Source organism: Cannabis sativa, chromosome 4 (genome assembly GCF_029168945.1).
Source record: "Cannabis sativa cultivar Pink pepper isolate KNU-18-1 chromosome 4, ASM2916894v1, whole genome shotgun sequence".
NCBI classification, from domain to species: Eukaryota; Viridiplantae; Streptophyta; class Magnoliopsida; order Rosales; family Cannabaceae; genus Cannabis; species Cannabis sativa.
The window spans coordinates 57,184,232-57,202,669 of NC_083604.1; the positions used below are offsets into that span (position 1 = coordinate 57,184,232).

Sequence of the window (18,438 nt, forward strand, 5' to 3'; positions counted from 1 at the left end):
TGTTCTCACCCTGAACCAAATCAACAAACTCTTTCCGTTTTGCACTGCGAACTGCCTCATTATAGTACTTAGCATTATACAAATCTCAAAATTCTTCCCCAGACATTATGGTGATGTCTCGAGTTAGGGACACCATCTCCCACCACACGAGAGCGTCTTCTTGAAACTGAAATGTGACACACGCGACCCTGTCATTTCCAGTAACTCCCATGAGGTTCAGAATTCTCTCAATTACCGTCAACCACTGCTCAGCTTTGAACATATCGGGACCCCAAAAATACTGGAGGTGTCTGTTTCCGGAACCGCTCATACAGAGGCTCCATACAGTTACCAACAACAGGTTATTTTGCTGGCACCGCAGGAACCACTAAAGCTAGAGGTTGCGGTGGAGGCTCTACAGGAACATCCCGTTGTCTAAGCCTCCATGGTGGACTTATTATATGTATATATTTTTGTGAATGTACAGAAACGAAAAGATACAAGTGGATTATATGGGAAACCATTTTCTTATTACAACAAGCTAGCAAAAATATATGGACGGGATCGAGCTACTAGGATAAATGCTGGTAATGCTGATGATGATGAAGAAGAAATACACCTATATGATGCAACTGGTGTAGAATTTAGAGTTTATGATAATATAGATGGTGGTGGGGATGATGAAGAAATAGATGAATTTGATGGTGTCTCACATACTCAACAACCAGCTAATATGCATCGTAGATCCACTAAGAGTACTACTAGTAACCAACAATGTGGTAAGAATAAAAAAACTAAGGTTATGGATGAAATTTCTACAAATGTTGGTGTATTAGCAGATTCTATATCTAATATTGTCCTGAAGTTTCAAGAATTAATTGATGCAATATTTGATAAGGATGTAGCCGAGATGCAAACTAATTTATTCACAGAAATAAGAAAGATTAATGGCCTAACTCCAATGCAATGTATTCAAGCAACCAACATATTGGCTAAAGAACATCCATTGATGCGAGTATTTTACTCAATATCAGATGAGATGAAACTGCTATATATACTGAATATGTTGCAAAATGATGCAGAATTTTATAATTACTAGACATTTGGGTTTCTATTTATGTTTATGTTTCACATTAGAACGTTTTCATGTGGAGATTTTATTTATAGTTTGGTCATATATGATTTAATTGAATAATATGAGTGATTTTTTTTAGCAGTATTATGTTAATATAATTTTTTTAAGTAATCATTTATCAATTTATTTATTTTTATATATAAATTAATTTATTTAATAAATAGAAGAAAAATATAAATTTTATATTAAGGGTAATGTGCTCAACTTAAAATATTCTGATTATCTTTTCTAATTAATACAAACAAAATAAAATGAATTTGATTCTCTTTCCGATCAATTTAGTAAATAACATGTTAAAATAACAACTTTGATTTCATAACATTTTAATCATTTTCATTTCTCCTATTAATTTATTTCGATAATGATTACGCTTTAATAAACGTGCCATTATTGTTAATTAACTAGGGTTTAGAATGTATGATCAAATGGTTGAAAGTGAAGATAGGGAAGGGTCATGATTGGTTGTGTTTCTAAATCCAACGGCAGTTAAAATAACAACAAGATGAGCTTGAAAGTTAAAATCACATTACGTTGCCTTCCCTCTTCCTACCTCCGTCTGAGTGAGGATAAATCCTCTCTATTCTATTAATCTATTACCAATTCCAAATCTAAGCAACCTAACCTTACCTCAACAAGTGTACGCAGCACGCCACCGGAACACGCACACGGATTATTAGCATTTAGTGTACAATTCATTACTCAAACAGCGATCCAATCCAACAACATCTATCTCCTGCAATCCGACTCAGCTCCCTTCCCTTGCTGCCCAATTTCAGAAACCTTAATCTAATCCCCTCCCCGAATTCGAAAATGGCGTACGTCGACCATGCCTTCTCCATCACGGACGAGGACATTATGATGGGGACTTCCTACACCGTTAACAATCGCCCTCCTATTAAGGAGATCGCGCTCGCCGTCGCACTTCTCTTCTTCGGCACCCTCGGCATCGTTCTCGGCATTTTCATGGCCTACAATCGTATCGGCGGTGACCGAGCTCACGGTAAGCTTCCATATCATTCTCCTTTACAGAATATTAATTAGGGTTTCTGATTTTAATTTCGAGGTTTATTTTTTGTGGAAATTAAGGATCATTCTTTGCAATACTTGGAGCGATCTTGTTCATTCCGGGCTTTTACTACACGCGGATTGCGTACTATGCTTACAAAGGTTACAAAGGCTTTTCGTTCTCCAACATTCCTCCAGTTTAGCCCATCTTCTCCGTATTTCCATTACCGACATGTACAAATTTTTCCCCTCTCTGATTTGTTGTTTGCCTTTAAAAAAAAAAAAGAAAGAGTTTTTGTTCGTTTTTCTGGTTATTAATGCGTGTAATTATGTGCTAATAGTTGTTCTGAATATATTTGTCTAAGTAGTTGAACTTTGTAATGAATATAAGTATATTACGAGCTTATTTCCTCTTTTATACAAGTATATTTACATCATTACTTATTAAGCTTAATTTTGTAGCATGCTTGTAAATGAGAAATCATTGCTGCCTTTCTAGAGCAAGGAGTGTAGAATAGATAATGTTGAGTTTATCATTACAGACTTTTACGAAGCTGAACTTGGTTCGATTTAATTTTATCTTAGGTCTAGTTGTTGCTTGAGAAAAGCTTCTAGATATTAGCTTTGTAATGTACTGTCACTGTAACTTGAACGGAGAATGTGAAGTTCGATTGAGTTCTGGGAGACGTTTTTTGTTAGGCAAATGTTGCAAGAGTGTGTTTACGAATTACTGAGTAGGTCGTGTGGTTAGGTCCATGGTTTGATATTTAATTTTGATTTTGCATCATTGCTGTTGCTGTTAGGTTTTTTGCCTAAAGAATTGTAAGGATTAAGAGGATATCATTTTCAACTTAAGTTTGGCACTAATTGGTGTCGTTGACATGATTGCAGTACAAATTCATCACCTTGTATTATCTGTCTATGAATCGTACTCTGACTCATTTTTCCTTTTTAACTCCCAATATGTGTTTCTCTCTGTGCTTCTCCATTAAATAGTTTTGGTTAGATCCCTTTATGACATTTTATGTATGATGCATCCTAACTGATATTATCTTTTTTTCCCATGTCCTGTTCCCACGCAAGTTTATAGTTAATACTGCCAAAAAGCATGTATTGGATTGTAGCTGTTCATTATGATCGCTTTACAAAAATACCCTATCAAAGCGATTGCATGAAATTCTTCTTACAAGGAAAACCAATGTTTCCATCTTTGGCCATAGGTTGTAAGTTCTTCCACCACAATCTGGATTTTAACAGCCACATCTTTTGCGTGATTTCCAGTATGCAAATAAAATGCAGCGCGCAAGACACCTCTTTACTAGTCATCATGTCATTAGTTGCTTGTTTTAGAGCACTCACAGTGATTTCTTTATTGTATTTTTTAAAAATATGTCAGTAAATTCTTTTTTATCTTTTCGTCTTTTGCTTGCATAGTTACTTTTACTATATCATTTGTTCCTTATATTATTTAAAATATTTTATCTAACCATCAATGTATATAGGAAATATATAGGGATTTTGATAATTTCTGATATAACAAAATTATGATTACTAAACCAATCATAGGAAAAGTATGCTTGTAATTAGGGGTGAGCATCATCCAATCCAATTGAACCGAGCCGATCCAAACAAAAAGTTGGATATCCAATTACAATTGGATTGGATTGGATGCTAAAAGTTGGATTCTAATTGGATTTGATCGGTTATGGGATGTCAATCTCAAAATTCAATTAAAAACCAATCCAATCCAATTACATTTATATATATTAAAAAATTATTTATATAATAAAAAATATTGAAAAATATAATAAATATTTATTATATTTTTATTAGATTTTTTTTGTATGTTAAATTTGTAACACTTGATTGTTTAGTGTATTTATTTTCATGATGTTTTGTTCTATTTTATTACTTAGAAATGTTATTGTTTTAATTATTTAACACTTTTAGCTACAATGCACTTGTAAGAATAGTATATTTATGAAGTATTAAACTTAAATAAAAAGTGATACTTATTTTTTTACGTATTTTTTTTTTTTTATTTTTAAGCTAATATTGAAATTTAGGTGTGTAATTGGATATCCAATTAAAAAATTGAGGTTTAATTGGATTGGATCGGATGATGATTTTTCAAATCCAATTACTAATTGGATTGGATCAGATGATGATAAAAAGGTTAGATTGGATTGGATGTCCACCCCTACTTGTGATTAGCGTATGCTTGTAATTACTCTTACATTTATGTTTATAATAATACAAAATATGTATCATGCTATTGTGTCAAATTTAGTATAAATTTTCAAAATTTGTCCATTTGACATAACTTTTGATAGAGTAAGTTTTTTTCTTTCCAAAGTCTAATTTAGCACATTATTAGAGATGTTCTTAGGCTCCAACTATGCATGAGGTTAAGTATATTTATGATTTGCAGCTCAACTAATTGGGGATGAATAAGAGCTTCTACTATTTATACGACCATCACTTAGTCTTTAGTGTGGTATCTAATACTGGTGATTACAAAACATGGTACTTTTTTGTGAAGGGGATTAGAGGCCTACACGGGACATCCAGGGAAGTTAGTATTTACTTAAATAAGCTTCTCAGTTTGTCAGGTTTCAAATAATCAACTGGAGTTTGTGGGTCGCTTAGAAAACCAAGATATCACCCTTGTCATATTAGTAACTAAAAGGAATACGTTTCCATAAAAACAAAGAACTAAAAGGCATGTACCTACGTACCTACAGATTGAGAAGATAATCTTCCTCCCGGTCACCTGAAGAGATATATGAAGCTTCATTCTCTTCTTCTCCTATGTCTACCCATTGTTGGACCAGCCAATCTTGTCCAGCATTGCTAATTAAAGTGGATTCTACTGATGATGTGTACAGTAGAGATTCTAATAAACTCAATTTTGAGAATATACATAATTAGTATTGATAGACTGTTAATTTTTGTGATATATATTGAGGCTGAGATAATAAATACATTTTACATTCAAATAACCAATCTAACCAATTTATAAGATAAATAATTTTAAAGTATCTATAACTTTCTTATTTTGGAGCAGTCAACCCCATCTTCCATATATCTCGAGAGGATGCATTATTGGCAGTTATGCAGTTAATCGCCTCTTTAATAGCTCTTTCCATGCATGAGGCGTAATTCTAAGCAATCCCATGCATATACTGTTGGGCTTTGTACCCTAAATAAAATTCTATTTTAATGTAATATTTTCTATTCAATTATTAATAAAGAAAAAGATTTATTTTCATTATTTATTTAGTGTGTTATTTAGTTCATGTGATCATTTATTTGTTTATTTGATTTATAAATTCATCTAAATTCTTATCACATTGATATTCTTGTTTATTGTGTTGTCAGCACCAGTGGAAAGTAATCAAGATTGTGTGATTAAATGTATTCTTATTTAACTGATAGGATAATCTACAACGTAGTTTACTTGCACCTTGGATAAGTGCTATGTATATTTCATGGCATTGGTTAAAGTAAGCTTGGGTTGGATGTATGGAGTATGCATCGGAAGGGACCGATATTGAACTTGAATCAGATATGATAAACTTACTGTAATATCTATTCAATTCAATATCACTTAGTTGATCTTAGATCAAATGATCTCAATCCTGAGATGGTTAAGTTCTAGTTGTTGCATTATTTGTATTCTTAAATCTGTTTGTTAAAGTCGACCAAATGGTTCTTCTCGTGACATATATGTTAAGGACATGGTAGTTCAATTGAGTGGGAGCACTAATCATAGATACGAAATCTATAGCTTCTATTCGGATATAGAAGTTAAACGATAATTTCTTTCGAACTTGGCTTAACAGAGATAAATAGTTGAGTATTCATTTCAGTGATTATATTAGTTCATTGGAATATCATTTATAGGTAGCTACATGTTTTAAGGATAAAATACATTGAATGGTGTAACGGTAAATTAGTCCCTACTTGGTGTAGATTTTTATAGAGGATTATTGATTATTAGGATAATAACAAATGGATAATCTCATAGCGTATCTATATCGTGGAACATATAGAGCGTTCTATATAATTGAGAGTGCAATTCCAAATCTATAGCGGTGCAATGAGGAATTAATAAGTTAGAGAATATACTTGGTAAATTCTACATCTGCTTATTGGAAACTCGGTTATATAAGCTCATGGTCCCCATACTAGTTGAGACAAACTGCTTGTAAGACTCAGTTAGTTGATTTTAATTAATCAATTATAATTCTAAAATTAGACTATGTCTAGTTTATGAATTTTTCACTAAGATATGACTTGATTGTGAAGAAATAGAATTTTAGGGTTTATTTTCTGATTAAGAGACTTTATGGAGTCTAGTTAATAAATAATATAAATGACAATTTTATTTGATAATTAGTTTTAATTATTAAATAAATAGTTTTGGCATTTAAAGGATTGAAAATATAAAAAATAGTATTTGTGAAAAATAGATAAATGATTGAGAAAAATGATAAAAATCTAACTAGTGGTGGCCTGGTGGGCCCACATGTGGCCAGCCATAGGGTCTTTTTTTTGCTATTATTTTATCATTTCTTATTCCAAATAATTTAATCCTAACTCTAAGTGAATTAGTATAAAAAGAAAAAAAAAAGTCTCATTATCCAAGTAATGCTTCTAAACCTAGTTTTCATTCTGTCAGACAACTAGTGTTTTGAGACTTCTTCTTTTTCTTTTCTCTCTACTATTTCTAAATTCTTAGTGTTCTTCACCATCAAAATTTGAGCCTTAGTGATTGAATGCACTGCATGCCCACCCATAGCAAGTTAGTCATCAATCATAGTGTGTAAAACTGTGAATAATTCAAACAACTGGCCTCAGAGCCATGGTAATTGATTTACTTTCAAGAAATATAGATTTGAAACGATGTATGTATGATGTGGATGTGATTCATGTTGATCTATGTGTTTATTGATGATTGTTTGTGTTAACGCAGATTTTCGTTAACCAAATTTAAGCATAACCGTGATAATCTCACACAGAAGAAATAAAAGTTATAAAATAAAAAGTATGAACACATTGGGTTTTTACGTAGTTTTGCAGTTAAAATTCTACATAGTCCACGAGTCAATCTTATTCAGATTTTTGATTGTTTGCTTAGGGCCTCTTTTGTATGAGTTTTTTCGTCCCTTTTTTGATCTTATTTGCCACTATTTATAGTTACATAGTGGGCAGTTAATTACAAAGTTGACCGTAATCTGTTTACAACGATCATCCCCTAAAATCATTGGGTTTGATTACATATCACGTAATGTAAATGCGGTTATTATTTGAAAATCATATAGTTGTGATTTTTTCGCTTTTACTGGGTCAAAATGATCGTGTATTTAAACACGTCTTTAATTGTGGTATCTGGGGATGTCTCAACGGAAGCTTGGTTCCAGTGATCTCAATAGCGAGCTAGGGCCATTTTTCATTCCGAGGTCGTCGATGCATATCTTGTGATGATTGCAGTTCTTATTTACAAAGAGTTCTTCGAAGTTCGTTTGAATGTTAGCTTCTGACTCGTCAGGATTGTAAGCCTCACTGAAGTTAACTGGATGAAGTTACTGGAAGCCTTCCCATAGCGAGACGGGCACCTCGCTTACTTGGTCTCGAGCCGACCCGAACGTTATTCTTAGTTTGTACATTATACACTAAGGGCTTTCGCAGTTGATATGTGTCGCTTTCGTCTTCCTATGTGTAATGTCCTTGATGTCTCGCTATTCGCATTCAGCGACATATGGTTTCTCGCTAATATACTGAGCACCAGTTTGTATATTGATTTCTCGCCTCAGACCTTGCAGTCAACAGCTTACAAATATACTCTGGTACTTACGTAATTAATGAGTTATTCTATAAAAAACGATTGCATCGATCCATATTTCTTTTATCTTGACACGTCTTCCACTGAGATGACAGCTGAATTTCGAGTATAACAATTGCCCCTTAAAAAGTTATTTTTTAGTAAAAAGTGCTTTTTAATAATTACAGAGGGCATTTTCGTCAAAATCCCCTTTTGGAAAAATGCGTCCTTTGATTCTGGTGGTTGTACGGTTTCTAGGGTCATTATGAATCGTCTCTTCATATTCTGCTCTATTCCCGACCGTTAGATTTCCCAATCGTTAGCTTTCTTGTCACTGGACTTTGTGTATAAAATGGCGGCTCAAGCTTGTCATTTTTCACATACCTCTGGCTCTTTGGTGAGATCCATCTTGAGAATGGATCATCTCTTTCTTGCTAGAATGTCCCATCTGAGTTTAGAAGTTCAGCCCCCCAAATTCATAACTCCAGGATGCACCAACCATTTTTCTTCTCCATCCGTTCCCAAGGACTTCAAACCTTAATTGGAACCAGAAACGACGGATTCCAAGGCTGAGGAGCTTCTGACCAATCCAAACCAAGGGAACCCTATTGATCGTTACGGGCGATCATCACAAGTGATTCTTAAGGGTGAGTATTATCCCTTGTAAATGGTGATCTGAGTCGGATCATACATATTATTAATTTTATATATTTTTTGTTGCTCCATTGACCTTTTTCTTCGTCTCCACAAGAATAGACATAGATCTTGTGAGTGATCTTAGAGGTCCTCCTCAGGATGACAAGAAAGCCTGGAAGAAAGTTGGCGTGGTTTCAGATGGATCTGGGAGGGAAGTTGGCGTGGTTTCTATCAGAGAATCCAGCCAACCCAAGACCCAAACCTGCACCAGAAGACCTTTGCGCCAACCTCTTTCTTGTATCGAGGAATTCCTCGAGGCTTTGAATAAGGTCTCGGCTGGAGGAAATGAGATCTTCTGATGAGGGGAATGAGGTCTGTGCAGAGACCAAGGCTCTCTACATGCAGACGGTCTTTCTAAATTTACGTGTAGCTGGTCTTTCTCCAAGCTATGTGTAGACGGTCTTTCTCGAGTTTATCGACCCCCCTCTCATTCTTTGTTTAGGAAGATGACTTAATGGTTTGCCCCTAGTGGTATTTTCGTAAAGACAAGTTTGTAACCCAATTTAGGTTTTTTTTCTTATCTTAAATGCCTTGTACTATTTTCATTCGAACTTAATACAATTGTGTTTGCTTGCGTTTTTATTCACAATGTAAACAACGATATTTTGATCAAATGTACAGTACTTTTGGATTTTTAATTGCTCGCAATCTTCCTATTTAAGTAGTTAGTTATCTACCAAACATTTTTATTGTCCAGCAATTGTCAATTCTGCCACGCTATAGCAGTTATAATCTGCCTTAAGCAAACTTAAATATACTTCAACGATTTTGTCACTTCGTATATTTTTAATTTACTCGTATGAATAGTTAGATTACCTATCCACTTTCTAGGTTCAAGTACTTTTATCAAGGCATCGTGACGCCTCTTTTAGCACTTTCCTAGCTTGCGTGAACCGTTAATATTCAGTTTTATACCTGAGTTATAACTTTTGATTTTCCTTTCCCGTCAGATAGGTTTTTAATCAAAAATTATAGTTGTTTGATCCCTTCTTCGTCAAAAAGGTTTGGTCCAGATGTTATGACAATTCGACCCCTCTCTCGTCAAAAAGGTTTGGTCATGGAGTTATAACGGTTCGACTCCTCTTTCGTCAAAAAGGTTTAGTCAAGAACCTTTAAATTTTATAAAAAAAATTGAAATGGCGGGTTTGCATTATACCATGTATTTCTAGATGAATTCCAGTTAATCATACATAAATGCCTCTTAAGTAATTTTTAAAGAATAAAATTTTGTAATTACTTAATACAAATAATTCTCATTATTCATAACTGAAGTTTAAATTTTACATCAGTATTGCGAGTTACATCCTTTATTTATTGGTAGTAGGGTCGCAAATGTTTCACGTTCCAGTAGTTCTTTATTAGTAAGTCGTTGAGTCGAGCCAATTTATAATCTCCAACTCCAACTACTACTTCGATGACATATGGACCCTACCAATTCTGGTTGAACACTCCTGCAGATGCATCTCTTGTATTTGCAAATACTCGCCTTAGCACTAAGTCTCCAACATTGAATAGTCTTTTCTAGACTTTTTTGTTGAAGTATTTTGTAACTCGCTGTTGGTATGCTGCGTTGGTGATTTGCGACTCAGTTCGTTTTTCCTCAAGTAGATTCAAGGATAATTTTAGAAGTTCCTAGTTTTCTTCTTAATTATAAAACTCTCTTCTGTGAGTCGATATGTTCACTTCAACAGGCAGCATTACTTCTGAGTCAAATGCTAGCGAGAAAGGAGTGTGTCCCGTCACTGTCTTCTCGGTAGTTCTGTGGGCCCAGGGTACCTGAGGTAGCTCGTCAACCCATCTGCCTTTGGCGGCGTCTAAATTCTTCTTGATAGTATCCTTCAAGGTTTTATTAACAACTTCCACTTTTCTATTTTCCTGAGGCCTAGATATTGACGAGAAGCTTTTGATTATTTTGTTCATCTCGCAGAATTCAGGGAACAAGTCGCCATCAAATTGGGTTCCATTATCGGATACTATCTTCATGGGAATTCCAAACCTAAAGATAATGTTCTTGACGATAAAGTCGAGGACTTTCTTGCAGGTTATGAAAACAAGGGGCTCGACCTCCGTCCATTTAGTGAAGAATTCGACTGCTACTACCACATACTTAGCTCCTCCTCGCTTAGTGGGTAATGCCCCAATTAAGTCAATTCCCCATACAGCAAATGGGTAGGGCGAGGTCATCATTCTTAGTTATGTTGGCGGCACGCGAGGTATATGTGAAAACGTCTGACATTTATCACATTTCTTGACAAACTCGTAGGTGTCCTTATTGATCGTTGGCCAATAATATCCTTGTCTAATGATTTTTTTAGACAGACTTTGCCAACCCGCATGATCCCCACAAAATCCCTCATGAATCTCTCTGATGATTTCATTCGCTTCTGCAAGGAGAACACACCGAAGTAGGGGCATCGAGTACCCTCTTCTACATAATTTGCCTTCGATTATTGTGTAGCGAGGCACTGAATACAATAGTTTTCGCACCTCGTTTATGTCATTCGGAAGTTGCCCGTCGAGTAAATAACTGATAATAGGAGTCATCCATGTAGGAGCACTGTCTATCATCTCGATGTCTTCCGTTTCACATATGCTTGGCTCGCTTAACATCTCTACAGAAACTAAGTTCAATTCATCCAAGTCGTTCTGCGAGGCCAGTTTTGCTAAAGCATCGGTGTTGGAGTTTTGTTCTCTTGGGATTGGTTCGATTTTAAAGTAATCGAATCTTTCCAAGTTCTTCTGACTTTCTCTAAATACTTTGCCATTTTTAAGACTTTGGCCTAGTATTCCCTGAGGACCTGGTTCACAATCAGCTGCAAATCACTATGGCAGATGAGGTTTTTGCCTTTCCACGCCTCAGCTATCTTTAAGCTAGCGATCAAGGCTTCATACTCAGTCTCGTTATTTGATGTGTCAAACTGAAACCTCAGAGCATAGTGAAACTTAAAGCCTTCTGGCGATATTAATATTACCCCTGCACCCGAACTTTGTTCGTTGGATGCACCATCCACGTATAACTTTCAGGTTTCCGCGTTTCACTGAACAGGTGAAATTTCTTCTAAAGTTGTACCTTCTATCAAGAAGTCGGCCAAAGCTTGGCCCTTAATGGATGTTCGAGGGATGTATGTTATGTCGAACTGCCCCAGTTCAATCGACTATTTTATCAATCTTCTGGAAGCATCTGATTTTGATAATACTTGTCTCAAGGGCTGATCGGTTAACACTTTTATGGGGTGCGCCTGGAAGTATGGTTGTAGTTTACGAGACGCGTGAACTAGGCATAATGCGAGTTTTTCTAGAGGGGGATATCTGGATTCTGCCCCTAGTAACCTGTTACTTACATAGTAAATAGGTTGTCGGTGCTTGCCCTCTTCTCGCACTATAGCTACACTAATTGTATCTTCCGAGATGGCTAAATAGAGAAACAATGTTTCTCTAGTTATTGGTTTCGCCAAAACTAAAGGCGTCGCTAGATGCCTTTTTATGTTCTGAAAGGCCTCTTCGCACTCATTTGTCCACTCGAACTTTTTGTTGTCTCGCAATATATTGAAGAATGGTATACACTTATCAGTTGACTTCAAAATGAGTCTGTTAAGTGCAGCCATTCTTCCAGTCAGGGCTTGTACTTCCTTAGGCTTTGTCGGTGAGGGCATGTCTATAAATGCCTTGATTTTTTTGAGATTTGCTTCAATACCCTTCGCATTAACTATGAATCCCAAAAAGATTCCTGAGAAAAATCTAATGGAACATTTTTTGGGTTTAGCTTCATGGTATACTTCTTTAATATCTTAAAGCATTCTGCGAGGTCTGTAGTATGATCCCTACATTTTATTGATTTTACCAACATATCATCGACGTAAACTTCCATGTTCTGCCCTTGCGAACATTTTGTTTACCAATTGCTGATACGTTGCCCCAGCGTTCTTTAGTCCAAACGGCATGACTTTATAATAATAGAGTCCTATGTTGGTTACGAAGCTTGTATGTTCTTGATCTGGGACATACATTTTTATCTGGTTATATCCAGAATATGCATCCACAAATGGCATAAGCTCGTGCCTAGCAGTTGCATCCACTAACTGGTCGATCTTGAGAAGTGAAAAACAATCTTTTGGGCACGCCTTATTCAGATCAGAGAAATCAATACAAGTTCTCCAAGTTTCATTAGGCTTCGAGACGAGAACAAGATTGGCTATCCACGAGGGATAAAACACCTCGCATATAAAGTCGTTGACTAATAACTTGTCCACTTCCTATTTTAGTGCCCCTTGCCTCTCAGAATCCAAGGGTCTCCTTTTCTGTCTCTTTGGTGGGTAGTTTGGATCAACATTTAAATGATGGCAAATAACATTAGGGTCGATCCCTATCATATCTCCATGGCTCCAGGCGAACCAATCCTGGTTCTCCTTCAAAAAACTTATTAGTTGCTATTTGAGTTGCTCGTCCAGGTTTTTCCCGATGTATACACACTTTGTGAGATTTCCTGGATTGAGAATAACCTCTTCCAATTCCTCAATTGGTTTTAATAGGTTTCTCTCATCTTGAACTCGGGGGTTAAGATCTTCGTCTTTCTTTTCACTTTCTTCTGTCAAGATCGCCATCAACTAATGACCGGCTTTCCTATGCTGCAACTCGATGCGATGCAATCGCGAGCTAGCATTTGGTCCCCATGCACCACTCCCACGCCTTCTGGTGTTTGGAATTTTAAGGATAGGTGCTTGATCGAACGGAATTCCCCTAGCTCGATCAGTGTTGGACGACCCAACAATATGTTGTAAGCCGATGGCAAGTCGACAACTAAGAAATCTTGCATAATAGTGGCAGATTGGGGTGCCTCGCCCAATGTTAATGCGAGCTCGATTATGACAAGACTGGCAATGCTGTCTCCGGTGAATCTGCAAAAATTCACCATACAAGGCCTTAATTTGGCCTTTTCGAGCCCCATCTTCCTTAGTGTTTCCTTATAAAGAATATTTACCAAGCTCCCGTTGTCTATAAACACTCTCTTGATCCTTTTATTGGTGAGATGAATGGTAATCACAAATGGATCGACATGATAATATCTCACATTTTTCTCGTTTTCCTCCATGAATATAATGGGAGGTTCTTCAGTTTTCACCTTCTTGGAAGGTTCTGGGGCGAATGCCGACTGCTCGTTCTTTATCTCTGTCACACATCTTTTCTAGGCGTTATTGCTTTTCCCTGCAATATGTGGCCCTCCCAAAATAACAAGGATGTCCTCTTCTTCAACAGGAAGAGATTGTAACCCCTGGTTGTTTGGATTATTAGGCAGACTAGGTTGTACCTATCCATGGCCCTGTCTTTTCACGTACTGTTTAAAATGGCCTCGAGCGATGAGACTTTCTATCTAATCTTTCAATTGGAGACATTCGTTGGTCGTATGCCCAATATCCTTATGGAATTTACAATACTTGTTAGGATCTCTTTTTCTCCTCGCATTCCTCATGGGCTCAGGCTTGCCGAAGGCAACCTTTTGCTCATGTGCGAGGTAAATATTCTCTCGAGTTTTATTAAGCTCGGTATAAATAGTATACACTGGCACGTACTTATCATGCTTCTTCTGCTTCTTTTTATCCTTCGACGGTTCCTTAGAACTGTCCTTCCTCTTCGAAGCAGAAGCCCCCGAGTTATCAATTCTCATTGAAACAGTACTTATTGAAACATTGCTGGGTTTGTTTCCCGAGCTTGTTTTCAATAAATTCATTTCTTGTCGGGCTTCTTCCTTCTGAACGAAAACCTGAGCCCTTTCGTTGAACTCAGTGATGTTTCTAACTGGATGGCCTTGTAAGCCGTCCCACAACTCGCCCCGTGCGGTTGATGGATCAGTAAAAAATCCCCGCCTGAAAGGTTGTAAGTTGTGTGCTGTCATCCAAATTCCTAATCCTAGTCGCAGCCGTGCTAAAACGACTTAAGTATGCCTTAAGTGTCTCACTGGGCTTCTGCTTTATATTGGTTAGTGAGGCCGCTTCGGGTCGTCTATCCCTAGCAGCTTAGAACTGTTTCTTGAAATCACAGGACACCTGCTCCCAGGAAGTTATTGAATGGTGGGTAAACTTGTTAAACCAGCTGCTCGCTGCTCCAACAAGCGAGGTGGGGAACAAAATACAGCGTAGATTGTTCGTCACATTACTCGCTCACATTATTGTATTAAAGTTATTCAAATGCGAGATCGAATCATTGGTTCTGTCATATGACGAGACATGCATGTTTTTGAATCCCGAAGGAAAAGGGGTACTCATGATATCTGGATGATACGTCTCAAGTGTTGGGATTTTATGCCCTAAATAAAACCTATTTCAATACAATCTGATTTGTTATCAATAGAAGATTAGAAATCATTTATGTTTACATGTAGTTTTCATGTTTATGGTTTAATGTGTACCAAATTTGTTAAGTCCAGAACATATAGTTATTCACAATTACAGTGATGTCAACACAGTGGAAGGTAATTGTGATTATATGCTTCAAAAGATAATGTCCCTTGATTCATCAGTGCACTAGATTTACACTGATGTGATAATCAGCGATAAAGTATACTTACACCTTAGATAAGTATTATGTTCTTTCCAGAACATTGGCAAAGTATGCTAGTTTCGGATGTATACAATGGACTGGGACCGATATTGATCTTGGTAAAGATATTATTTTCTTACCGTTGTATCTTTCTAAGTCAATATCACTGGTTGATCTTAGATCAAAATATCTTAATCCTAACATGCTTAGGTTCGATCTCAAGAGTTTTATTTGTGTTCTTTGATTTGTTAGTTAAGCCTACCTTCTGGTCCGGGTGATACGTACATTTTTGGAATATGATAGTACAATGGAGTGGGAGCGCTAAACATAGATATGGAATCTATAGCTTCTATATGGATATAGAAGTGAAACAATGATTTCCTTCGAGCTTGGCTTAATAGAGATAAATGGAAGAGCTCTTATTTCAGTGATTATATTAGTTTACTGAAATATCATTTATAGGAAGCTAAGTGTTTTAAGGATAAAATACATTGAGGGGTGAAACGGTAAATTTATCCCTACTCAGTGTAAATCATCTATAGAGGATCTTTGATTATTAGGATTAGAACGATGGTTAAATGTTTATAGTGCATCTATATCGTGGAACATATAAAGCGTTCTATATAATTGAGAGTGCAATTCTGAGTTCTATGGTGGATGCAATGAGGAATTAATAAGTTAGGTAATTTACTTGATAAATTCTAGTTCTGCTTATTGGAAGCTCGGTTGTATAGACACATGGTCCCCATACTAGTTGAGACAATACTACTTGTCAGACTCAGTTAATTGATTTTAATTAATCAATTATGATTTTAAAATTAGACTATGTCTAGTTTATGAATTTTCACTAATCTAGGGCTTAACTGTGAAGAAAAGAGATTCTAGGGTTTACTTGTTAATTAAGAGACTTTATTAAGTCTAATTAATAAATATGTTAAATGGAAATTTTATTTAATATTAATTTTAATTATTAAATAAATATTTTTGGCATTTAAATGGTTGAATTGGAAAAATAGCATTTTTGAGAAAATGAGATAAATAGCTGAGAAAAATGGCAAAATTGCAAAGTGGGGGCCCACATCCATGGTCGACCACTTAAATCTATTTTACCATTTATTTTATCAATTTTTAATGCCAATTTTTTACACGCGTCACCCATCTGGACAAGATTCCAAGCTGAGTGAAGTCCACGTGCGACCAGGAAGGTCCCGCGTAGACTTGGGGGGCAAATGTTATCCTGTTTTTTGCACCTTGACGTGGCAATAGAATTGGATGACACATGTCCCATATTTTTGATACCTGGGTGGAGGAAAATATCCCTAGCAAACTATAAATGACTAACCAGCATCTGTAATAGTCAGGTATCCAAGCAGGATTGTGGAGAAGATGTCTGATCAGATACGAACATGTTTGTGCCAAGCGACGTACGAGAGATGGCGACTTCAGAGACTAATCTCGTTGTGTCAGAAGCGAAGACAATTCCTTGAATCATGGGATTGAGTCAGAGAAAAATGGCAACCTATCCTAGTTAACTATTTCATACATTATAATTATAGAATCATTGTAATTTCCTATTTTGTGCATTATAAGCAAAAGAGAAACCATCTCTCATGCATTAAGTCTCTATAAATAGTGACCTAGCGTCACTATCAATTGTAAGAGCTTTCAAGAGGAGGAACACTTTTTTTTTCTCTCAAGTCAATACAATACAATCGGAATAGGCTATTACCGTACTTACAGGGTTGAACCTCCTTAAAACCTGGTGTTCATTTTACCTTATTGTTTTCTTGCTTTCTTTTAATTACATTACTTAATCTCTTTATTTCTTGACTCATTGTCGTTGGCTAGAAGCAAGGTCAACAATGGGATCCCATATATGTAATTATATTATTTTGTTTTAAAATAAAGATTGTTATTATTATTACAAGTTGTTATGTTATTTAAATATTAAATTATTTAAATTTACTTGGCTTATTAGACCTTGGTTAACGGGATTAGCACTATGTAATCATGACACATGGTCTTCCATTAATTAGGGCGTTACAGAAAGACCCTACCACACTTCAAGAGAGAGGATTAGTAGGGGGTAGGCTCCGAATTCTCATCCTTTCTTACCTTGGTCACAAATAATGGCATAAATTATGTGTTCGACACTGTTTCCCTCATCTTTAAGAATGCTCTTAGTTGGCATTCTTTCTTAATAACCTCTAGCGAAACCATTTGCCCCTTCATGTATAAGGAACAAATCTCTAATTTCAAATCGTAAGTCAACAGGTCAACCTCCAACTCTTCATATAAAATTTAGCGCAATTGTTGTATGGTTATGTCAGTTTTAACCATCAACTTCAAACTGCCTTCACCTTTATAAATCCAATTAAAACCCTCAACACCCCAAACATCATTGTACGATATAACAAGAAATACAGTCCATCCTACAATTTCGTACAAAAAAAAAATAGGTTAGGAAAAAAACCAAAAAAATATTAAAAAAAACACTCAAAACCAACAAATATATTTAATACACACCATCAAGAAACAATCAACAAATTATAAACCAGAATTTAATTGGCATATTCTACACAATCATCGATAAAATATCGACAAACTATTAACACACCATCGATATAAACATTAAATAAATGAAAAAAAAACAGTCATTGCTAATACGCTATAAAAATGATCAAAAAACTGTCGACATACTATTGATAAAGTTAGGCATTTAATGCTAATTATTGTTAAGCATTTATTACTCCACCTTTCCAACAACTTTTCTGGTCTATAAAAGTAAACTTCTATTTCTTAAGTTGTTCATATTTCTTCTTTAATCCTAGAGTATTCTTCTCTTCTAAGTTATATATGTCTAATAATTCTAGTTATCCACTCCCATTTTCCTCCAGTGTGGATGAATTTGATTCTGACTTAGGAGCTCAATCTCCAAACTGTCATCGTACTTTCACTATGCATAATAGACCAAGCCATGATGAGCAAGTTTGTAGAATAATGTGTCATTATCGAGCTAGGCCAGTGAGCAGCTCGCTTACGAATAAAGATTCGCTGCAAGTTTTATATGCTAACGAAGGAAATAACATCTCCCTTCGTGTTCTTGTCAATGTTGAATGTCAAACCATCCAATTAAGAGAAAAACGTAGGTGACAATATCGTCGCATTCAGGTTAGAGAGCAAAGGGAACGTGAGGATCAATTTGAATGTGAAAGGGTGGCAAACGAGAGGAGGTTGGAACGCAATCGAAGGGATGGTATTC

The 18,438-nt window shown here is 35.8% G+C and overlaps 1 protein-coding gene across 1 annotated transcript; it reads left to right on the forward strand.

The window, feature by feature from the left end:
* Window positions 1-1,576: 1,576 nt before the first annotated feature.
* Window positions 1,577-2,559, forward strand: LOC115714705 (uncharacterized). The gene is made up of 2 exons (XM_030643462.2): window positions 1,577-2,114; window positions 2,201-2,559. Exons 1-2 carry the CDS (start codon window positions 1,925-1,927, stop codon window positions 2,320-2,322), a joined length of 312 nt encoding a protein of 103 aa, XP_030499322.1. The 5' UTR covers window positions 1,577-1,924; the 3' UTR covers window positions 2,323-2,559.
* Window positions 2,560-18,438: the final 15,879 nt, after the last annotated feature.

Coding starts and splice junctions, on each gene's coding strand:
- LOC115714705 (XM_030643462.2), top strand. CDS start 1,925: ATGGCGTACGTCGACCATGCCTTCTCCATCACGGACGAGGACATTATG. Junction 2,115..2,200: donor CGGCGGTGACCGAGCTCACG/GTAAGCTTCCAT, acceptor GTGGAAATTAAG/GATCATTCTTTGCAATACTT.